The following is a 26,242-nucleotide window of genomic DNA, read 5'->3' on the forward strand; positions in this document are numbered from 1 at the left end:
AATAGGAAAGTTGTGTATTAAGAAAGACTGTTGCTTTTATTTTTTGGAAAGTAACTGAAATTTGTCAAAGGAGAAAAAGGATTGAGGACGAAATATCTTGCATTAAGCAAACCATACAAGGCTCAGAAATGTGATATCTTGACTTGCGCTATATATTATGTAACAAATTTTCTAGTGTGTGTTCAGGGCATATACTAAGAATCCGTACTAGATAGATGAGATGTCAATTTTTTTGGTGTAGAGTTTATTAATAATGATGGATCCCATGCATGCACAAAAAACTTCACTAATCAAGCACTGATTTTTAGCGTGTGCCCTTGGACACACTAGAAAAACCGTTTATGTAATCATTTTATCTAAAGTCCAAAATAGCTTCAAATTTATGCAGAACTGTCTACAACTACAGGTTATTGGAAACAGAATTGGTGATGTTATTCAGTTGAGGAAAAAAAGGTTTAATGCTCATTCCTTTCAGAGTATGAAAAACTGATAAAAATCACAAAATTCGTAATAGTCTCCAAGCCATAGCCAAATAACAGTACAGAAAGACTGAGTCTTTAATAAAGCCAAAAAGTAGATGGAAGAAAGATAGAAGCGGCATCTATTGGTCAATAGGCACTTGTTGCCACTCCCCGTCAACTGCTTCTTTCCACAAAGTCACATTATTGTCCCCGGCAGCAACGGCCAACAAATTTCCTGTCAAAGACCAGGAAAGCCTCCAAACAGGCATCTTAAAGTCATTCAAAACTTTACCCTCCCATTGATTGCCCTCCTTTGCCACATTCCAGACCACAACTGTTCCATCCTGCGAAGCACTAGCCATTGTAGACTTCGGGAGCCCCAGGTTAGGCGCCCAGGCTACATCTCGTACCCAATCTTTGTGCATCTGAAGGGAAGGGGAGCAGTCAACTTTCCAATTTCCATTTTCAAGCTTCCACACTTTCACAGTATTATCAAAGCCACCGGAAGCCAACTTCTGAACAGGATCCAATATACCTGAGCCAACAATAGCACCAGGAGACATCGAAGGAGCCCATGTAACTGAGGTTACTCCAACAGGATGTGCTTGGTTAATTTTAGTGGTGTCCCAACCACCATCAGATCTGCCTGTGAAGACTGAAATATTCCCGTCGGATGATCCACAAGCCAAGGAAAGGCCAAGCTCATGAGGTGCCCAAGCAATAGAATTGACCGATGATTTATGGTCACTGAAAATATGAGCCTGCGTCCAGTTGTTTGGATTGCCTTCTTTCCAGAGGATAACTCTGCCATCATAGGAACATGAGGCAAGGTATGATCCGAATTTTGGATGTGCCCAAGCAGCTTGCCAAACAGGACCTTGATGACCAGTCAAAGTAGAAAGATGTTGTGAAGCACCATCATTGCTTACAGCAGTTATTTTTATAGTGCCATCTGATGAAGCAGTTGCCACACGCTTCCCATAATAATCCATCACTACATCATGAACAGTGTCGTTGTGTCCTGTTTCGATGTTTTGGGCAGGCATTTTGCTAACTGCTATGTCAACAAAAATAATAACTTCCTAAGATTCTTTTTATTGTGGTTAGGTTCCTTTGTTCAACAAAATCCTATAAATATGAATAAAAAATCCATTAGCAGTTCTAAGTGAGTAGCAGATCACTAAGAAAAAAAATAGCAAATCAGCAAATTCAGTGATAACAGCAAAGGAATTTCACCTAAAAAAAAAAATTATCAAGTCAAAATTTTAAGATGAACATAAACAACTTAAAGAATCAATATATCATATAACACCCGTTTTACAACTAAATTGAGGAAGAGCACATTTTAAAAGAATGGAAACCTCCTTGTATTAGTCATAGCATTAGCATGTATCACAAAGAGAGGAAACTGTTAACATCACAGACAACAAACATTCTTAACAATGTCTGCAGGTTCATAGAGTTAGTTATCCTTGCCGATCCCCATCTTTCGTGCATAGGACGTGTCAATATACCTATTAATTAGTGCTTATATTAGCAAGCGGTTTTTAAAGAAACATTACAACTGTGAACACTATGTAAGGTTCGAAACATGAGCCAAGAGATGACCCCGCAAGACCCTATATAGTGGTGTTCTGTCCCATGAGCCATAGGCCCACAACTATTTATTTTAAAAGTATAAAATGTTTAAACATGAGATTGCACAGAAGTACTTTTAAACCAATTATTTGTTTTGCAATCAAAATCTTTTTAAAACACAGGGACATAGCATTTGCACACTAATCGAATATTCCTAGTCTTAACCACACATAAAATCTTAGCTCTATGCACCATTTGTAAACTTATGTAGTGTATTATGTTTAGATTCTGTTTTATGAGGTGTTTCAATGCATTCTGAAAAATTCGTTTAACACCAAAAAACATAAAAAAAAGAAATAGGCACACACCGTACATGCATCATCATTTATATACATACTTAACATAACACACACAAAAGTCATAACATATCTATTATATGTTTTATTTGTCTCCCTTGGTCATTCTATATGCCATTGTCTTAGATACCTAGGGATCTAAGTATCTTCGTGTTTTGAGTGCGAATCACACAGTATGAGTCACAGGAGAAGAAAAACGTGTTCAGGGCCCTATTTTTAATCGAAACTATTAAAATGTTCCAATTTTATCGCAAACATACCGATCTTTGTTGAAGGCAACATTGTTTCAAATTTTAGAAATTAAATGAAAACAATAATTTACATGTCACACATACAGTACATTCAACAATGTATCCCGTACACATAAAAGTAAAATTAACCGAGAATCAACCAAATAAACAATTATGTAAAATAAACGGAGAAGTAATCAAACAAACAATTATATACTACAAAAAAAATATCGAAATTTTATACCCCAAAACACAAAAATCAATCAGGGTAGCTAGAGACTAATCAATCAATTTAGTGAGAAATAATAAGTTGACAAGTGAATTAAATATAGCAATATAAAGGTAAAACAAGAAATATGAGGATGATATATACAAACATATACATCTGGGGTTCCAGATCTAAAGAAATATATAATCAGAAAAAAATTATGTAATAATAAACAACATGAGGATGAATTGTGTGTAAATAAGAGAGGGAAGGGCTACAAATATAGTTACCAGAGGGATGGATTGATTAGAGAAGAGGTGGATCGGACACTTACTTTTGGGACCAAATTATAACTCCTCTCAACTCTCTAACACAGTATCGTCGTATTGCAGCATTAATCACGTGTATACGACGTCGTACGTTCTTTAAGTCTTTTTTTATCCTTTCTTTGTTGAATTACAATTTTTATTTGAATATAAGAATAGTTAAAGTGGGTGGCAATCTCTATTAAAGGCGAATTCCGCAGATAATTATTATTTAAAAATATAAATTATTTCATTTTTCATTATATATAATTATAAATTTTAATTACTAAATTAAAAATGAAGTTATACAATTTTTTTATTTAAAAATAATTAAAATTTGATAAAATAGTTTAAAGTGATTCTGTAGTAGAATTACAGTAAAATCACACTTGTTTAAAATTATTGCACAGTTGAATCAAATTTAATTCTTTTTTTCAAATTTTAATTTTGTTAAACATTTTATTATATTTAAATATAATTATCATTCAACATTAGCAACGAATTTGATAAAATTTTATAATGAAATCAATGATTCTTTACGATTCTTTATATAAGAGGGTTCTTTCCGGAAAAAAGCTCTAGTTATACTTATTTTTATTATCGATGGTTAAAACTATACTTGCATTCATTTCCAATATTCCAATAATTATTGATAGAGTTAGTTTAAAAAACTTGAAAATCGGTTTTATTTGTAGTTATATGAGGATCCTGGAATTTTTTTCTTTCGGAAACACCATCAAAATTTAGGATCACATTTTTGTATTTTTCAAATTTTATGGTGCACTTTCAGTTATTTTTTAAAATTTCAAATACAAATTTTGATTTTAACGGGGACACATTACTGTTACTCCATACTAAATGCCCTGTTGGTTTTCTCATGTTCAAAATTCAAATAATCAATTATTTTTCAAGTACTCGTTTTCAGCATTAAATTATGCCCTCAAATCCAAATTGGTTGACTTCTGATTTTCTAGTACTGGTCCAAGTCAATCGATTTTTAGAACCAATAAACATACTAAAACTTGTTAGAGAATGTTGTGTCATGAGCAGTGTTCAAAAACTCGATCAACTCAGCAGATAAGTTGTACGAGTACTGTTGTGCAAGACATACCTTTACATAACAAGACTAAGACATTTTGATAATCCCAAAATTTAGTTGACTTGTAATTTTATATATTTTGTAAAGATGTTTCTTGTGTCTCTAAAAATGTTCATATAAACTTGACTGGAGTATATTTCAGTAAACAGCCAACTGAATAAATCTCTAGAAGAAGATCAAGCCTGCTCATACCTCAAAATGAAGATAAATAGCTTGGTGAAGAATAATGTCGTGGATTGAAAAATGTTCTAAGTCAAATGTCAAGAAGTCACAGATCAAGTTATATCGAGAAGTCTATCGAGAAGTCAGATAAGCCTATAGAGAAGTCACTCCACTTATAGAGAAGTCATTATACTTGTAGAGATGTCACTCTATTGTAGAGCAGTGAAGATATTGACAAGTCAAAAATATATGCAGAGAAGTGGAGATATCGACAAGTCAAAACTGCATGTAGAGTAGTGGAGATATCGACAAGTCAAAACTGCATGTAGAGAACTAGAGAAATCGACAAGTCAAACTGCATATAGAGAACTAGAGATGTCAACAAGTCAAACTGCATATTGAGAACTGGAGATATCGACAAGTCAAACTGTATATTGAAAACTGGAGATATCGACAGGTCATAACTCTTGTAGAGAAGCAGAAATTTTGATAAGTCATTCTACATGTCGATATGAGACATCTCTATACAGTAATGAAGATCTCAATAACAGCTCAAATCACAGAATACAACAACCTTGAAGATTCAAGATTATCAATCAACAAACCGTTTTATAACTGAAATGAAAAGTTACAAATGTAGTTCGAAGAGTGCAAGATCAAAGGTCAAGATCAATTGGACAAAGGAGGGTTACAGACCTATAAGATTATATGCAGATTTGCTACACTTAAAATGGATATAGACAAAAGGACTTTAGAAAAGGTTTTAGTCCATTTTAATGCAAGATCTGTAAACTGTGCATGTTGATCTATAAAACATGTCACGGGTCCTTAGTTCAGGAGTAACAAAATAGATATATAAATCTTGTATTCTCTAAAGAGAAGTAGCTGAGTTCTTATCATTCAAGAACACAGATTTGTAGCACAACTAATTTGATTTTAATATAAATTAAGTGAGTTTTGATAACTGTGTTTTTGTTTTTACAGTTATTTGATTATCACTACAAATATTTAGTCTGTAGAGTTCAAGTAGCCAAATACTTTTAACTTGATTATCTTGAAAACATTTAAACATAGTTTTTTAAGTAAGTAAAATCAAGAAAAGACATACCCCCCATTCTCTGTGCATTTCATACCTAACAAGTGATATCAAAGCAAAATCTGAAAGTAAACAAATTAGATCTTGGAAGTATGAGTGCACAAAAACTTAAATATATCAAGATCCCTGTCTTTGACAAAGTAAACTACACTATATGAAAGAAGAAGATGATGTTGTTCATCAGGATGACTCATCCACTATATCTTGAAATTCTCAAGCATGGACCCTTCATTCCTATGATAAGGGTACATGAAGCAATTGAAGCTAATGTAGTCATTCCTGGACACTATACTCCTAATGATCCATCTACATACATTGAACCAGAAGAGGAGAAGGTTTCACTTGACACTAGCTTGTAACTTATTATAATTGAATCTCTTGATAATGTCATGTATAACAACATTATCAACTGTGAGTCAACCAACCAGATCTGGGAGAAGACAGAGATTTTGTATGAAGGTACTGAGGAAGTGTAGTCAAACCAGAGAAGAATTTTGATCTTACAATATGAGGGTTTCATGGATAAACCTAAAGAAGACATTACTAAGGTTTTTGAAAGATTCAACAAATTGATAAATGACTTGCACGCAGCTGCATGACAAGTTTTATGAAGGCGAGGAGGTCAACTTGAAATTATTACTCACTCTTCCTGACCATTTGGAACAAAAGATCTCAGCAATAAGAGAAGGGATAGATCTAGGGAGAATAACTTTGGAGGTTTTATATGGTACTCTTAAAACCTATGAGCCGGAGATGATGCATATAAAATCATTAAAGCTGAGTCAAGGACATGTTGTGGAAGTGTCAAGTGCCTTGATAGCTAATGATCAGAAAATAATTGAAAATGAAACTGAATTTCAGACTCAAGTTATACAACCTGTTGAGCAGAAGAACAAGGAATCTCAAAAGCAAGTCATTTTGGAAGTAAGAGAAGAAGAGTTCTATACTCTTAAGGAATTGGATGAAATGGACCAATCCATGGATTACTTAGCAATAAAATTTTCAAATATAAGATTCAAGAAGCCAATATATTTCAGAGGTAAAGTTCAAACATCCTACAACAACTGGAAGGGAAAAACTCAGACAAGTGGAACTGGCCAAGGTGGCTATAAATCAAGATCCGTGATTATATCTAAGATTAGGTGTTATAAATGTGATGAGCTTGGCCATTTTGCCACAGAATGCAAAAATCCAAAAAGGATAAAGAAAGATAAGACATACTTGGAGCTTGAGGCTAAGTATGAGACACTTCTGAAGAAGCTACAAGGAAAAGTTTATATTGCTGAGGGAAAGAGTTGGGATGGCACAGATGATGAAAATGATAAAGAAGAATATGGAAACTATGCTCTCATGGTCTTGAAGGAAGGAGAATCATCGGCATCAAAGTCTGAGGTACCTATCCTAACCACCATTGATTTGAATGCCTTACAATATATGGAAACTGTTGAAAAGATGAATATAGAAATGTTTCACATTCACACAAGCATGGTGGATGCCACTGCGAAAATGAATAGACTATCAAAAGTGAATGAAAAACTGAAAATTAAGAAACAAAAACTAGAGATGCAGCTTGTGAGCCTAGAATCAGTTAGGCAAAAAATGAATATCTTAAAAATAAGCTGAAATGTACAGAGGATATAGAGTCTGTACAGAGAGATAAAATTGAGAAAAATGAACTTAAATTTAAGTCATTTAAAAATGAACTTAAACTTAAGTCATTTAAAAATGCTTCTGAACTAGTTGGCCAATATCATGAAAAGAACAAACCCTGTGCTAACATAGAAATTGGTCTGAACTATGAGGCTAATTCATCTCAAAAGAAGAATCAAATTAATAAAGGCAAAGAAAGTGTGAACAAGGAAGTTCCTGTTGTGCTTTAAAAAGTGAATGCACCCTTGTTCAAAGCCTGTGAGGTGAACTTCAGTGAAGAAGAGCTCATCATCAAGCAAGAAATTGCAGACGAGGATGAAAATAAGAAAAATGCCAAATCAACTATCAAAATTGAAAGTGAGAAAAAGCCTGAGACTAGTCCAGTCCTCTAGACATCTAAAACAAAAGCAAATAATGAAAGCACAGGAAAGAAAAAGAAGAACAGAAATGGAAAGATAAAAGTCAACAAAAGCAATAATTATGCTTATGTTGCATATTCTCCTAGAAAGTAATGTCAAAGATGTGACTAAAAAAAATCACCTAATTCATCTTTGTAAAAAGATTGTTAGTGAGCCAGAATATGGGGTATAAAAGTACAATGAAGCTCAAGAAGATGACCCATATTCTTTTTGTGACAAGTTTGATTGCATTTCATGCAACATGAAGGTTATGACTAGCTGTCACAAACTAAGAAAAGATCTAAAAGAAGTTAATCTTAAATCTGTGGTCAAATATGAGAATGTTAATCAAACTAAGAAAACAGTTTCTTTTGATTGCTCAAGTTGTACTCCTGTTAACTCTAGTAAGAAAAAGAATGTGCCTAACACTGCTTGGGTAGCTAAAAACACTTAAAGATCATTATGTGCAGGGCAAGAAGAGAAAGGTGATGTGGATCATCGATAGTGAATGTTCTAGGCACTTGACAGGTGATAAAGCCCTGCTATCACAGTTTGAGGAGATGGTTGGCCCTTTAATGACCTTTGGAGACAATAGCAAGAGATTCACAATGGGATATGGCAGTTCAATTTGTGAAAATGTTATCATTCAAGATGTAGCACTGGTTGGAGGACTTGAAGTTAATCTTCTAAGTGTCAGTCAATTTATAAATAAAGATTTTAAAATTATATTTGAAAAAGAAGATTGCTTAATTACAAGCAAGAAGTCTGGTGAAATTGCTCTCAAAGGAGTAAGAAAAGGAAGCATGTTTGTTGCAGACATGAACCCGACAAGTAAGGATATAATGTGTTGCTTCTACACTAAGGCATCAAGTGAACAAAGCAGACTTTGGTACAAAAAGCTCTCTCACCTAAACTTCAAAGCAATCAACTTTCTTATGAAAAGAGAATTAGTGAGAGACATGCTAGCCTTGGAGTTTGTCCAAGATGAAGTCTGTGAAGCTTGTCAGAAAGGAAAAATGAAAAGATCAAGTCACAAAAGCAAGTCTGTGAATTCTATTAATGCTCCTCTACAACTTATCCACATGGATTTGTTTGGTCATGTGAATGTCATGTCAATTTCTAAGAAGAGATATGCATTGGTAATGGTGGATTACTGCTCAAGGTACACCTGGATGGAATTTATACATTCTAAAGATGAAACTCCACACATTATCATTGAGCACTTAATGAAGATTGAAAAACAGGCTGAAGATGACAATTTTATGAAAGGATTGAGAAGTGACAATGCTACTGAGTTCAGAAATTCCATATTAAATGATTTCTGTAAAGACGAAGGCATTACTCAAGAGTTCTCAGCTCCAAGAACACCTCAGCAAAATGGTGTGGTTGAAAGAAAGAATATAACTCTGGTTAAAGCTACAAGGACAATGTTACCAGGATGCCAAGCTGCCAACTAGCTTTTGGGAGGAAGCCGATAACACATCATGTTATACTCAGAACATATATTTGGTGAAAAAAAGCATTGAAAAGTCACCTTACTCATTCATGTCTGAGAAGAAGCCTACGGTTAAATATCTTCATGTGTTTGGAAGCATATGTTCTATGTTAAAAGACAACTCTTAGTATATTGGAAAATCCGACTCTAAAGTATTTGAAACTATCTTTCTTGGTTATTCATTGGAAAGGACTGCCTACAGGGTCTATGTGCTAGAGCAAAAGAAAATAATAGAGAGCATATATATGACATTAGATGATGACAAGTATCCTGGCTTGGAATGTCTTGATAACAATGAAGCTGAAGCTTTGAAATTTGAAAATATCAATCTTGACATTTGTTAGGAATCAAGCCTAAATCCTGATATTAAACAAATCATATTACATAATTATGTTAAGGAAATCTGTTGTAATACCCGGGATTTTCGCGACTTGTATTACGTGTTCATTATTATAGTAAAATATATGGTTAGTTGAAAAATATGTGTGGCATAATTCTCGGATATGAAATTATATGTATATAGTGATTACATGTTTATGTGGTTATATTCTAGAGAGTTTGTGTATTTTATTTTTATCTGTTTGTCGAGCTATGTTATTAAATCCTATTTATTAGGGGTTGTTGTAGTGGTTAATTTCTATAAAATTGCGTATTTTCCATAAAATTATTTTTATGGCTTTATAATTTCATTAAATATTTATAAGTATTTACAAAATTCAGAAAATAGTATTTTGTCAATTAGTTCATTTTAAATGATTTTCTGTGTGAATTAAAGTGGGGTATTTTTATTAATTTCAAAAATGATTCAAAAATTATGAAAATTTTATTTTATATGTAATTAATTATTTTAGGATTTTTAAAAATATTTCAGTATTTTTCCAGTGTATGGTTTCCCGTGCATTTGTTCGTTATTTTGCAAATCAGTCCGGGACTGGGCCCTAAAAAGGGGTACGTGTCCAATTTTCTAAAACGTGGCAGTTTTTAACAATTCAGTTTATTTTTATTTTTACAAAAAAAACATCAATCCCTCCCCTGTTCTCTTCTCCCTCCCCTTTTTCCCTTACCTTTTTTTTTCAGTTTCTGTTTCCCCGAACTTTCCCCTCTTGCCCATTCGTGGCTGCTCCGGTTGGGGCGAATTTTCCGGCTGATCTTGGCCGGATTCTGCTTGGCCTCTAGTTGTGTGCGAGTGTATGTATATATGTGTTATGCAGTGTGCGTGTGTGTGTTTATGTGTGCTCTGTGTGTGGGTTGTGTATGCGTGTGTGTGTGGGTCGCGTATGTGTGTGTGAATCGAGTGTGCGCGTGTGTGTGAGTCGCGTGCGTATGTGTTCGATTGTTGAGTTGTATTGTATCTAAGTTTTTGAATATAATTTATGCTTTATTAGGTTTATGCATAGAATAATTGATGTTATTGATTTGGTAGTATATGTAATTCAGAGGTTATATGAATATAAGATTTGGCTAATGATGTTGTGAATTATGTTTTCAAATCTGTTTAGAAATAAGCTGAGTTCTTGTTAAATTCGTAGATTTTAACTAGTACATCGTATGATAATGATTTTGTACTCTCTGGAAAGATAATGGAATTATCCACAATTTTTATTCTTTGTGTTTTTCCCAATTCGTCTTGCAATTATGATAAAATCTGCCATTTGTAAAATATGTCTTGTTATTTCAGTTTGATACATCCTGACTTCAAAAATTCGTAGTAAATTCATTATTTTAGCTATGACTTTGAACTATACCAATTTGGAAATCTTAATTCAGGATCTACGATTGTTACTTATAGTTCATTAACCAATTCTATGATTTAAGAGTCTCAAATACCAAGTTACTTGCGAAAACATGGCTGAATCTGCTTATGCAGCTGTTTATTTTAAAGTTTCTGAATTCGTTACTTGATCATTTTTAGAGAGCCTTACCATTTTGGAAAGGTCGCGAAATATCCTACAACTTTTATGTTTTAAACTTTTATGTTTAAGTTCATCTAGGTGTTGTAAAATGTCATTCTTCCGAGGCTGGTTAACTTAAATTTTAGGTTCGGTAGCTATTTTATATGTTATAACTCGACATATGGTTTCGTGCTAATATACGTGATTTCTAGTTATTGTTTAATAGATTAAATATATGAACCTATAGTATAGAAGTGTTGGTTAGTGATTTGATATGTGCTTTCTAGTTTATTAAATTATAGATTTAAATTAGCATACTTGATGACATACTTGACTTGTGCACATGTACATTGACTTGTTATTTGTATATGTGATAGCAACGATGTGTTTTATGGAAATACATGTTAGTATATGCCTATTTGAGATTTATTTCCGTTGCTAATTATTAGAGTGTGATTTGAATATGTGTATAGTTACTAGTCTACATGATATATGTGGAAGGTGATTTATTTAAGTGTTTACTCGAGTTGAATTGGTGCTGCTAAATTATATAACTGTGAGTTAATGTTATTGTTAGTTGGATAATCATGTCAAGACATGTTTAATTTTTAATAGTTTAGCTGCATGTCAAGGCAAGTTTAATTTTTAATAGTTAGTTGCATGTCAAGGCAGGTTTATTTTGATAGTATAGCTGCAAGTCAAGGCGGAATTATTTTCTTACATGTTAAATGTGAAAGTTTGAGATGGGTAAGAATATTGAAATGACTTATGGATTATATTTGTGGTGTGGTTATCCAGGATATTTTCCATATTACGAATAGGTCATGCCGAATTTTCCGTAGAAATATTATCATAAGTTACGCGTTTTCGTGTTAAATAATATTCTGAGTTTGTAGTAAGTGATAAACTATAATGTGTGCTACTTTTTATGTGCTATATAATGTGCCATATATATATATATCGTGAAAGGGTAGAAATAAGATAGTCATTTCAGAAGGATACTGAAGTAGTATCTTTTTGCTTATAATAGGATCGGGCATTAAGGGAGTGAGACCAAGCAAAGGCAAGAGAAAGGGAGAGTTGCATAGTAGTTCGGTAGATACGGATTGTTTGAGACGAACAGAACTAGACGTTGGGGATCAAGACTGAAGTTGGATAAGAGTTCGTATCAGACCGCAGTAACCGCATTAGCGACATATCAAAGAATTAAGAATAGGAAATGGTGACGTCTTGAGAAAGTATTATGAGATATTTTGTGTTACTGCGAGTGTGCTTAACTGCTAAAAACCCAAAGGCAAGTATCCCTATCATCACTTATTGTTCAAGTTATATTTATTTTAAATCTTCTTATGCAAGTACTGCTTTTTTTTCTATTCTCAGTTCAGAATAGATAAATGTTTTACATATCGCTGAATTAAATAATTTTGTTCATGCAACTACTCTTCTGCTATTCTATGTTCAGAATAGCTAAGTGATTTTACTTATCAAATGAATGGATTTATAAATATTTTGGGTTTTGAGAAAAATGAGTTGGTTTTGCGAGTATTCCTGCCAAAGTAAATGGGGGAATAAAAGTTTATAAGGGTGTCGAGTATTATGACCCCTTTCAATAAAAAAATGTTTTAAGATTGGATGGTTGTGTAAGAGGCCGTGATGTCGGTCCAGCGGAGATTTAGGTATTATACATGATATAATACCATTAGGCCGATATGTGCCTTGGGTGCCCCATTTGTTTAGTTGGATATGCTTCGACATACCGGTGTTGCTCTGCGACTGATCACCGACGGCAACACACCGTCGTTCGAGGATTCCATCTAAATTATTATATTGCTTTTGATAGTCTTATAAGGAATGATTTATCAACTATATTGGTTTTGAATAAAGGTGGAATACAGTTTTAATTCGGTTGCTGATTGATGTTGATATTTAAGTTGTTAAATATCAAAGGTGGTATTAATGCAGATGATTGATGTTGACTTCCCTATTTTAGCGCGGGTAGGTTGTGAGCATCAAAGTTCATATTGATATCTAATTTGATATGACATCAAAATGAATATTAATATCAAGAATTGAGTTTTGAATAAAGTTTATGATTCAATCCATAATCATTGCTTCTTGTTATTGTTGTTTACGATATTTCCGTAAACACAGTTTTATGAGTTTTATTCTCATCAAAATTCAAAGTATTGCTGAAGCATTTCACTCGAAAATATCAAAAAGAGTTTTGAATACAGTGAGAAATAATTATCAGATTCTTTAATAAAATTTCTGTTTCAGCAATTATGATTTTAAATGTTATGCTCTAATGCAGATGTCGGTTTAATATCAAAACGACCATATATATATTATAATGAACTTGCTGAGCATTTTTTTCGCTCATACTTGCCTGTTTTCAAATTTAACCTCCAGTGAGGATTAACTTGCGCTGTTTAGCTGCGTAATTCGAGGAAGCAAAGAAGAAGCTTTTGAAAGGTGGTTGGTCCAGGGTTTGCGGACTAGTGTAAGTTTTATTGTATAAAGTTGTTTATATTATATTATATTATATTTGTGTTATTTTATAGTTGGGCCTAGTATACTTCTTTTCGAAGTTATACTAGCGGGTTAGTTTTGAATTAGAATTGTTAAAAAGAGTTTTAAAAGAAAGTGAAAAATTTATTGGTGGAATTTGGAATTCTTGTTTCTAGAACTGTAACCTTAAAAGATCTTGGATTAGTTTGGGGTCATAAATGATAAATATATTCCGCTGGCATTTGTATTTTGATTCAACAGGTTGATTTGGATTGAGGTTTCATAGTGACGACCAAATCCTTTGACCCCGGATTTGGGGTCATTACATCTGTAATCTGCTATGACTAACCATCCTAAGGGATAGTCATTGAAGGAGTAACCTATCGAATGAAAGGGTTTATGTAACATTTAATATGAGACTTCTGTAAACAGATAGCATTGTAGTTATTCATTCGGAAGTCATGTTAACTCAATGCATAATCTAGAATAGGGTGGCTAAGTATACATATTTGATGTAATGTAATTCGAATTAAGTGAAGTGAGCCTTCAACTGCAAATTGAGGGAATAACATTAACTACTATCAAGATTTGCCCATCAAATGCTAAGTATGCAACTATCAATGGCTAGGGAAGTTGCAACAAGAGACTTCCGATGGCCAAGAAGTTCTGTAGTTGGTAACTTATAATGGCTAAAAATAAACACAGTTGTTGATAGTGACGTGACAGTGGTCAAAATCTAGGACTGCCACATCACATGGGTTGATGTGAATCTCAGAAAAGAAAATGATAAGCCAAGACAAACTTTGCATGTGATCTTGGATGTTGATGAAGAAAAAATTTCCATTTTCATGCAAAATAGATTGGAGGGATATCCAAAGCAACATATCAGGATGCAATCCAGCCTCATTTGTCAAGTGTAACAAGAGAGAGAATGAAGAAGTAATATTGCTGGACCTCGAAGACTGTGATATGTGTAACACCCCCAAATCCGGGGTCGGGGATTCGGGTTGTCACGAGTTCCATTTCCCTTATCAATACTTAATCTTAACAGTCAACCAACTACTGCGTACTGTGACCCTATAATATACACAAACACACCACGGAGACGAATACCAAAAATAACATAAGTCATTTTATTCCATAATTATAAACCATTTCACCATAAAAAGGGTTTCTGAATAATTTACATATTCTTTGCCATTATTACAATTCATAAATATACATAAGTCTGGCACAACAAAAGTTGAAAGCCTAGACTACTGGTAGCTCCTACCTCAGCTACAACGGCAATAACGCCTACAGGAAACTGCGGAACATTTCCTAACCACTCATGAATTGGGAGCTTGCTCCTGTTCATCTTGTCTATCTCTTGTTGTGTTATGAAAAAAGAAATCAAGGGTGAGCAACAAGCCCACCGAAATAATATGTATAATAATTAACAATATATGAGCATTCTCATAGTACTCATGAAAGTCTTGGTAAAAAAGAAATGAACCAAGTTTGTTATCTTAACGCGACCAAGTCACAAAATATTCAGTATATATATATACATATATACTTTTCACAATCTTTGAAATCCTCTGACATGTATAATATACACAGAGTTCCAGTTTATAACTGTATAAAAATATTGTTGCAAGGTGATCTCATATATCTAACCTTGTCTCAACGTTTTTCTGAAAATCTTTGACATGCATAAGATAATCATTTACTAGATATAAGTTTAAAAGATGAAATTACAAGATACTCCAATATACTTATATCTTTTCCAAATACTACTTGAACTACCACCGTTCAAGTTATAATCAGTTTCAAAAGTTCATCACACTGATGAGACTACAAGATAAGACTTGAATAAATTCAATCTTTGAAATATCATTTTAAAGAAATGAAGTTACGAGATACTTCATTAAGTCCCGATATATATATATACACCTATATATATATACATTTCATACACTCCTTGAAAACCTCTGTTATGAAAATTATAAACAGGGTTGCAATATCCAATGAATTTGGAAAAGAGAAAACCTTGGCATAAACCTGATATCTTGCTGATCAGGCAAAGATACCAATAAGTAACCTTTTCTACTAGTAGATGGACGAATTCCCCACTGGTCATCACCCTGGCCGCATTAGGACCTATGCTGGACTGCCACTCAGCCACTTACGCATTGATGGACTCCCACTGAGCCACTTACACTTTCATGGACGCCCACTGAACCCATGTTGCTTATGCCGACTCAAATAGATGGACTTACTTCCCGAACGTTGGGTAAGTAATCAATTTATTTATCAAAATAGCAACCTCGTTGCGAATATAAAATACACCACAGAGCCGGATCCCTTAGATTTTTGAGCGAGTATTCAAGTCCCCTTCAAAAAGGAAGATCTTAAATTTGAAAACGAGTTTTGGGATCCGCTCTAACCTTTAAAAATCATTTTGAAGACTCGAAAACATTTTTAAGAATGTTTGGAGTAATGCTGATTTAATGAAATAAATCAGTCCCGATATATTAGAAAATATCTGAATATTATTATTTAAATAATATTCCCATAAAGGATAATCTCTATAAAAATAATTGAAGTAGAAGTTTTAAAACTCATACTTGAAATGAATAATAAATAACCAAAGATATACTTATACGAAAGTACGATCTTTATTTGAATAATCGAAAATAAGTTTGATTATCGAAACATTATTCTTTAATAAAATAAAGAATATTATTTAACAAAATAAGCGGAGTCATAAGTCCTCGAATGAATATTCAAAATAATATTCATTAAATAAAATAAACGGAGTCATAAGTTCTCGAATGAATATTCAAAAATAATATTCATTAAATAAAGTAAGCGGAGTCATAAGTCCTCGAATGAATATTCGAAATAATATTCATTAAATAAAATAAAGTTATCGAATAAAACTTATTCGATTAATAGTTTTGAAAAATATATCAATATATATATATTAATATATATATTATACTCGGGAACATCGACTCCCGGTTTAGAAAATGTTCACCTTTGGGTCCCCTATACTAAGGGTATACGTAACTACTGCTTATCTCTAGCATAGGTATTATGCAACTTATAAGCATTTGAATCAACAATTAGATATCAAGATTACGAAACAGACATGCATATATACCATATCAGCATGCTCCAATATATCGCAAAATTTGCTAATAACAATCATGCACTTATCACAAGATAATGCATTTACATATATTTACAGCACAACAACAATATAACGGGTAGAAAACTTGCTTGAGTGTTCCCGGATAGACTTAATCTTAGAGTGGGTCCGATAACCTATGAACAATAACATAAGTCGGAATTAAACCCCGGTCGCTTAAGAAACTAGACTTTAACCAATTGAACCCTAACGTTCGCTTATGGTCACTTCTACGCCTAATAAATCACATAAGTCGTTCGAGTACCCTCGGCTCCACCATTTTTAATAAATTAACCATTAAGAATTTTAAGGCGATTCTTTCGCGAGTACCCTACCAACTGCCTAATCCACTTTACATAATTGTTTTATACTCCAATTAGTCATTTAAGGGCCTTAACCAAGGTTTCAAAGTAAGGGAGGGGTAATGGTTCGTTCGCAAAACGCCGTTACTTAAAACGGTCGTTTCTCCTAAACCGTGCATCGGATTCGAGCAAACCACATATCAAAACGAAGCTCGTAATATGAACTATCTAAACATGGCAAAGGTTAGAATCTTTCAGTGAGCTCACAGGTCCTAAAGTTAAGAACAGAACAGTTAAGGAAAATCGGGCATTATGACGTTTATGTTTACGCGATTTCCAATTTAATTAACACTCTAAATTATCATCAATTCACTCACAACCACCAATACAACAATATTTAACCATCATACTACAAACTCAGTCTCCAACTCCAAGTTTTACCAATTTATCCAACCAATCAAAGACCCAATATTCAAAACCAATATAAATCCACCAAAACTACTTATAATCAAAGATCAAGCCTTAATACTAACAATGCTTCAATAAAACTTAATGGAATCATAAAATCAAAGCTAGGGTTTGAAGTTGATACCTTCCTTGGTAGGTGTTAAGTTGCTAGGAAGCCTTAGGGAGCCTTAATCTAACCTCCTACAAGCTTGATCTTTCTAAAGAAATCAAGAACACAAAGTTAGGTTTTGAAGTTTCTAAAAGTCCGATTTAAAGAACTGTAAAAATGAGGGTCTTACCATGCTTATTTGGACGAGACTTGTGAACAAGAGTTGTAGAACATCTCAATACCTTTCCAACGAGCTATAGAACACAATATTTGAGTGAGTATTGAAGGAGATATGGTAGTTTTCAGTTGCTGCTCTGGTTTTGGCCGAGAGCAAGGGAAGAAAAAGTGAAGTAAAAATATTTCTAGTTTGATTAAATGATTTGTGTGGTGTTTAGCTTGGTTACTTCCTTTTGTTGTTAATTAGATTTTTACCATGGTAAAAATTGTGTGGCTCACAATCAACCAACCAATCGCTCCATTTGTCATGCTTATGTCACCATGCCTATGTCATCTTTCTCATGTCATCCTCTTACACTTGTCTTCTTCTTGTTGGTGTGATGACATCATCATCCACTAACCTCTTTGATTAACCCCTAATTACTTGGCTAATGACCTCTTATCTGTTATACGGTTCGCTTAACTTTCGTTCTCGTTTATCGTTTGAGGGATCATACCTGAGATCTTATTACTTAGGTTCTCCTAAACCTTTCTCAATATTTTATATTCCTTTTATGATCCTCTCTAAAAATCCTTGAATTTAAATCCTTTTTATCATGTTACCTTATACTCAATTCTTCCGGTATCTGGTAGATTTTCGGTAAAAATCAAAGTGTTAGGATTTGGATTCTGACGATCTTTACATACACTTATATACCATATAGAGTACTAATCAGACCTCAGAATATCAATAAAAGGACTGCTACATTGTGTGGCCTGAAAAGTTTTCTTATTCAGCAAAATCACTATTCATAAGGTTTACAAAAAGTTCAAATTTTTTGGGTTATTACAGTCTCCCCTCCTTAAAAGGATTCCGTCCCAGAATCAGATAGAAAATGAATAGGGATACTTTCTTAGCATTGCACTTTCTAACTCTCAAGTCAATTTTCCCACATTGTGGTTCTGCCACAAACCCTGACTAGCATGATAACCCTTCTTCTAAGCACTTGTCCATTTTTGATCTATAACCCTTCCGGGTTGCTCCATATGGGTTACGTCTGGTTGCGTGTCTATGTGCTCATATGCCCCTATTTGTCTGGAATCCGGATTACACTTCCTTAACATTGATACATGGAACACGTTATGAACTTGCTAAGGTTCGGGGTAAGGCTAGCTATGTTAACTTCCCAATACGACTTAATATATCCAAGGGTCCAACAATTCGTGGGCTTAACTTTCCTTTCTTTCCGAACCACATCCATCCTTTCCAAGGGAATACCTATAACAGCACTAGGTCCCCTACTTCCTATTCTTTATCCTTTTGTGTCAAATCAACATACTTCTTATGTCCATCTTGGGCTACTACCAGCCGTCCTCTGATTAGATCTATTATATCCTTGGTCCTTTGGACTACTGCGGGTTTGAGCATCTTGCGCTCTACAACTTCATCCTAACATAAGGGAGATCGACATTGTCTTCCCTCAAGGATCTCATAAGGCGATACCTCGATACTGACATACGATCGATTATCGTAAGAAAACTCAATCCGCGTTAAGTGATCATTCCAAATTTATTTCAAGTCTATTGTACAGACTCTCATTATCTCATCTAGATCTACAACTTTTGCTTCTCAATACCCACTCTTTTCCAGTTCGTAATCGTTACTATCTTCCGTACCAAATTTTATACTGATTACACTTTTGCTCGTTAGCGTTCTATAACATTTTAATAATCGCGTCAACCTTAGTATCATGAACGCGTTAGAATCGAAATACCACCATACTTGGTACAACTTCATCTCTAGCTGCCTCCATCTTCGAAAGCTTGGTCCTTCATATAGAAGTAAAAGAATTTATTGAGAGATCACTATGATCATGAACACTTGTTACATTGCATAGTTAGTAAAGAAGGTGGCCAACCTTTAGTACTTGACAAGCAATTAAACAATAGATGGTATCCTACTAGGCTTCTATCACACAGATAGATAGTCATTCGGAAATACCTCCCCTTCTCGAAGGGTTGTTCTTCTCAGCTTATATGAAATGAAAAGGAGAGAGAAGAACGAATTGAAGAGAATTGTATATATATAAAATATACTGCCACAAAATATCTGGCTTGGAATCTACCTCTGAACTATAGAGGTTTGTCATAGGATAACAAAACATATACGTATATATATCAATATCAAGTATTATACCATCGGAATTCACGTGTCTGAATATTTACTATTCCGTCCATCATTCTATGGACCCATGCTCTGGCTCGAGCTTATAAACAATCACCTTTGAAACTCCCTCGACATCGAAAATCGAATCTGGGATTTCATTCTAGACGTCATCGTTATTAGAATTCTATGCTTGCATCGCAACCTTCCTCTTATAGTAATACGACTCTCTATTGATAAGAAGGAATAAGTATTTAATAGGTAGATAATCGACTTAATTAGCCTATCAATGATAACTTATACACCACCATGACCCGATTAGTGGTACTCACTCTCAACATCCATTCCAATACAACTCTCACGGTTGTAAGTAATCGGCTCATTACTCGCAGAATCATTCCTGCATTACTATGACCCACCGTTGACCTACTGTAGTCATTCGTTTTCCATGAAGTTTTAATAGCTAACCATACGGAATCCATTCATATCATATCGAATCCTTCTAGGGGGTAACATAATCACCATTCATGATTCGTGAAGAATATTCCTGATCCTGACATACATACATGACATGAAGCAGATAAAATTGCAGAAGAGTTTCAATCAAAGCAATGATAGCAGGCTAATACCATTATTAACCATATTTCTTTAATGGGACACATGAAGCTCAAACGTTCATTTAGTCCTTTCGTAACATGCTCCTGGCTTATCTCAAGATAGGACCTTCTAAGATAGAAAGCCCGCTCACGGCGATTACATGAATTAAATCTTTACCAAACTACTATTACGGTTGAGTACCGCACAGTCATCAGAAGGAATGTCAATCTTTCACACCATAATACAACCTTCACGAAATTAACCATTATCACTGTATTCCTCTGGCACGAGAGCCGATAATTGTCCTCTTACACTTAAAGTGTTGGCCACCTCTTTGGCCTTTCCTGATAGTAAAATTTCCTTACAATCAATGTCATTTTAACCATCTCCAACTAAATTTTCTACCTCATTTCAATCACTGCTTATGTGAAAATGCTTCTCTTAAGTCCTGGTGAGAAAAAAATCACCATTTTTCCATAAGTCATTGCCTTAGTCTTTAGATGTGAACATTGCCATGACTGACTCTCGATCATACTTAGGACGTCTCTTATCTTGGGTCCTTCTTGTTTTCACCAATCTCGACCCTCATTGGATCGATCTATACTTTCTTATGGTTCAACACGTGCCCCACCTGGCATTATTATAATTACACATCATATTTCCTTCATCAAAAATATCTATTCTTGAGAACTTTGAATATTACCTTTCTCCTTGTAAAACCTCTAAGGTTATCGTTAAATCCTTCTTCAGGTACACCCTAGGCACAGGGAATATCAAGATACCATTTACTAATACCAGAATCATTGTCTATATACTTCCGAAAAAAAATAAAATTCTCCACTGATCCTTAAAGGTTGTTGTTACCTTAATCCTTTCCAATTCATACTATCAAAACTCATCTATCCCTATTAAGGGTGAAATGCCAACCTTTATGCATTCCCTTAGGATTCATTTTAAGTTACCGAGGTTCTATCCTTAATTCCACCTTTAAAAAGGTACATGCATCCTTACATGGATAAATAAAGTCATATATCCCTGATAAGGGTATCTTATTCAATCATTTCCACCTCGATAGTCTATACCAAATTTCACAATAGTATCCTTATTCAAGTTGAGGTCAATCCATATGGCCTCCAAAAGAAAAAAAAAGTTATCCATTTTCTTTCCTGATTTGGTAATGATCACATGGATGTTCTGGAAGATATTGGTCGTGTTCAACGTGAACTTCTTCTTAATAAATCCTTATTTACTTTTGTTGTTTATCTCAACAGTCATCTCAATGTTGGGATATCTTTCATACCTGACGTCTCCCTTTCTGGGTATCATGCCCCCGGTCTTACACTTCACTTTCTTGAAGGTCACTTCCTTCATCCAATTTCCTAATTTCTTGCTTTCATGTCTCCTCAGTCCATATGTATTTCCTTATTAATCCATCGATCTATCTCAAAGTTTCATCAAATACTCTCAACTTAAAGGGGGTATAATATATATATTTCTTATGCCTTCAACCATCAACTTTAACTCATGGTGAATCACCCTCATCCTGATGATTACATACTTTTCTATTTCTATTGCTACGAGTCTTTAGGGTTTCCTCATACCCAACTCCCTTATCATACCTCCAACTCTATTGCCTTTATATTCCTTTCCACTTCAGTTTCTTTTTATTTTCCTTTCTCTTACAATCATTTCATGAACCCACTAATCATTTACTTCAAACATCAAGTCATTCTGGGATTCGTGTCCTTCAGGACGAATCTTGCTAACTTTTACAACTTAGATTCATAACTCATCATACTCGTCTGCCTTTGTTCTGGCTCTAAAGCTTTTACACTATTTCTATAACCTTGGGAAGTACTTTCCCGAAAACAATTGACTGAACTTTAGTCGGTTTATTATAACCTCTGGCCCCTTATCTTTCTTCACCTTTCACCAGCGGGTAGCCTCTCTCTTAGGAAGGTAGGTGACAAAAACAGTCTTTTGCGCTTCATCAATCATTTAGAATATAAAATTAGTCCTCTATTTCCTTTGGCCAGGCTCTTGCCTCGGCTAGGTCAGCTTGTTCCTTGGAACTCTGAGAGCTTAGCGACTTAAAGGTCCTGAAAGAATTTCTCACCGCATTGTTTCCTCAGGGTGGTGGTTGGGGATAATAGTCTAAGTTCTGTCTAGAAAGGTCCATGAATTGTCGTATAGGAGTACCGTCTCGGGTCTCCTTTCCTTACTCAACTTCTGTTTCCTTAGTCTGAACGTTCCCTCCTCCTCCCCATAATCGAGGTCATCCTACACGTTTTAAATCCTCATTTTCCACTTCATTATGTAATGGGTTCCTTCTATCTTTATGGCGACCTCCCTGACTATCACGTTCAGGGTTTGCTCTAAATCTTATTCCTCAAACTAGCTTTCATCTAAGATCTCATCTTTAAGCTCTTGAACATTTGGAACCCAAATTCTGTAGGAACACCTCATTATTCCCTTATCATCTTTCTCGGTATTAATCTCTTCTCTAGTCATTGGCTCTCTGCCTTCATTCAACAATTTTTCTTGGCACAATATGATCTTTTTCAATAATTCGGGCTGTATTACAATCTCAAACAGCTTTTCGGTACCGGCTCCGGTTACCTTCACTTCTATTTCCATTTTCTCGAAATCTTTTATCTACTCTTCCGAGGACCTTATCATCTTGAGTCTCTCCTTTCTACTAAGGGCATTAGCCACCATTTTGGCTTTCCCTGGATGATAAAGAATCTCCTAATTGTAATCCTTGATTAGCTCTAACCACCTCCTCTGGCGTATTTTGAGCTCTTTCTGCGTTAAAATGTACTAGAGAACTTATGGCTTGTGTAAATCTCGCACTTCTCTCCATACAAATAGTGCCTCCAATCTTTAGGGCAAAACTATTGCCACGAGCCCAAGCTCATGGGTAGGATATCGGATTTTCATATTCCCTTAATTATCTTGACGCGTACGCGATTACCTTGTTGTGCTGTATAAGAAGCACCATAATTCCTTATATGAAGCGTCAATACAAATCATAAAATCTCCTTTTCCATCCGGCAACGCCAACATAGGAGCCGTCACCAACCTTTGCTTCAGTTCTTGAAAGCTGTTCTCGCATTTCTCTGTCCATTCGAACTTCTCAGTCTTATGAGTAAGTCGTGTTAAGGGGGCTACTATCTTTACGAACTTGAACGAACCTCCGGTAGTGACCGACCAATCCTACCTCTGGTAGTTTCCCTAACCATGGTTATCAATTCCTCAGTGGTCCTTTATTCATTCTTGTCAGGATCCCCCACGGGATCCTCCTCAGCAACAATCCCTTCTAAGACAACATCCTCAACCGCTACATCCTCAATATGAACATCATCCGGTCCCTCGTTAGGACGCTCTATCGGATCCACAATCTGATCCCCAATATGTAATAAAACATCATCGCGCTGTTGCTCCTCAACCTCAGGGTTCGGAGTCCCGCTACCGTATACGATAACGAACTACGCTTCTATCACGATATTTATAAGGGTTCCCATAAGGGTTTTAAATGTTAGTACTACGTTAGGTAGTCTGACTATGAACTTGGCAAGAGTTCTTATTATCTTAGTGAACTTATAATTTTAACGTCACATCATATCTGAGGTTTATAACGCTTAGCTCTGATACCATTTCTGTAACACCCCCAAATCTGGGGTCGGGGATTCGGGTTTGTCGCGAGTTCCATTTCCCTTATCAATACTTAATCTTAACAGTCAACCAACTACTGCGTACTGTGACCCTACAATATACACATACACACCACAAGTTATAATCTCAGAGATGAATACCAAAAATAACACAAGTCATTTTATTGCACAATTATAAACCATTTCACCATAAAAAGGGTTTCTGAATAATTTACATATTCTTTGCCATTATTACAATTCATAAATATACATAAGTCTGGCACAACAAAAGTTGAAAGCCTAGCCTACTGGTAGCTCCTACCTCAGCTACAACGGCATCAACGCCTACAGGAAACTACAGAACGTTTCCTAACCGCTCACGAATTGGGAGCTTGCTCCTGTTCATCTTGTCTATCTGTTGTTGTGTGATGAAAGAAGAAAGCAAGGGTGAGCAACAAGCCCATCGAAATAATATGTATAATAATTAACACTATATGAGCATTCTCATAGTACTCATGAAAGTCTTGGTCAAAAAGAAATGAACCAAGTTTGTTATCTTAACGCGACCAAGTCGCAAAATATTCAGTATATATATACATATATACTTTTCACAATCTTTGAAATCCTCTGACATGTATAATATACACAGAGTTCCAGTTTATAACTGTATAAAAATATCGTTGCAAGGTGATCTCATATATCTAACCTTGTCTCAATGTTTTTCTGAAAATCTTTGACATGCATAAGATAATCATTTACTAGATATAAGTTTAAAAGATGAAGTTACAAGATACTCCAATATACTTATATCTTTTCCAAATACTACTTGAACTACCACCGTTCAAGTTATAATCAGTTTCAAAAGTTCATCATACTGGTGAGACTACAAGATAAGACTTGAATAGATTCAATCTTTGAAATATATTTTGAAAGAAATGAAATTACGAGATACTTCATTAAGTCCCGATATATATATACACCTATATATATATACATATTTTATACACTCCTTGAAAACCTCTGTTATGAAAATTATAAACAGGGTTGCAATATCCAATGAATTTGGAAAGGAGAAAACCTTGGCATAAACCTGATATCTTGCTGATCAGGCAAAGATACCAATAAGTAACCTTTTCTACTAGTAGATGGACGAATTTCCCACTGGTCATCACCCTGGCCGCATTAGGACCTATACTGGACTGCCACTCAGCCACTTACGCATTGATGGACTCCCACTGAGCCACTTACACTTTCATTAAGAATATTTTGAAAATCATTTTGAAGACTCGAAAATATTTTTAAGAATGTTTGGAGTAATGCTGATTTAATGAAATAAATCAGTCCTGATATATTAGAAAATATCTGAATATTATTATTTAAATAATATTCCCATAAAGGATAATCTCAATAAAAATAATTGAAGTAGAAGTTTTAAAACTCATACTTGAAATAAATAATAAATAACCAAAGATATACTTATACGAAAGTACAATCTTTATTTGAATAATCGAAAATAAGTTTGATTATCGAAACATTATTCTTTAATAAAATAAAGAATATTATTTAACAAAATAAGCGGAGTCATAAGTCCTCGAATGAATATTCAAAATAATATACATTAAATAAAATAAACGGAGTCATAAGTCCTCGAATGAATATTCAAAACTAATATTCATTAAATAAAGTAAGCGGAGTCATACGTCCTCGAATGAATATTCAAAATAATATTCATTAAATAAAATAAAGTTATCGAATAAACCTTATTCGATTAATAGTTTTGAAAACTATATCAATATATATATATATTAATATATATATATATATTAATATATATATTATACTCGGGAACATCGACTCCCGGTTTAGAAAATGTTCACCTTTGGGTCCCCTATACTAAGGGTATACGCAACTACTGCTTATCTCTAGCATAGGTATTATGCAACTTATAAGCATTTGAATCAACAATTAGATATCAAGATTACGAAACAAACATGTATATATACCATATCAGCATGCTCCAATATATCGCAAAATTTGCTAATAACAATCATGCACATATCACAAGATAATGCATATACATATATTTACATCACAACAATAGTATAACGGGTAGAAAACTTGCCTGAGTGTTCCCGGATAGACTTAAGCTTAAAGTGGGTCCGATAACCTATGAAAAACAACATAAGTCGGAATTAAACCCC

General features: G+C 34.3%; 1 protein-coding gene across 5 annotated transcripts; it reads right to left on the minus strand.

The window, feature by feature from the left end:
* Positions 1–439: 439 nt before the first annotated feature.
* On the minus strand, positions 440–3,274 carry LOC141666413 (protein transport protein SEC13 homolog A-like). 5 transcript variants are annotated; one of them, XM_074472399.1, is made up of 2 exons: positions 3,124–3,274; positions 440–1,589 (listed from the first exon to the last, which is right to left on the minus strand). In XM_074472399.1, the coding sequence occupies exon 2, from the start codon at positions 1,505–1,507 to the stop codon at positions 602–604; it is 906 nt and encodes a 301-aa protein (XP_074328500.1). In that variant the 5' UTR covers positions 1,508–1,589; positions 3,124–3,274; the 3' UTR covers positions 440–601. The 5 variants fall into 5 exon arrangements, with proteins under 5 accessions (XP_074328500.1, XP_074328502.1, XP_074328501.1 ...); XM_074472401.1 differs by having other exon boundaries at positions 440–1,515; positions 3,124–3,270; XM_074472400.1 differs by having other exon boundaries at positions 3,168–3,269.
* Positions 3,275–26,242: the final 22,968 nt, after the last annotated feature.

Source organism: Apium graveolens, chromosome 6, assembly GCF_009905375.1.
Source record: "Apium graveolens cultivar Ventura chromosome 6, ASM990537v1, whole genome shotgun sequence".
NCBI lineage: Eukaryota > Viridiplantae > Streptophyta > Magnoliopsida > Apiales > Apiaceae > Apium > Apium graveolens.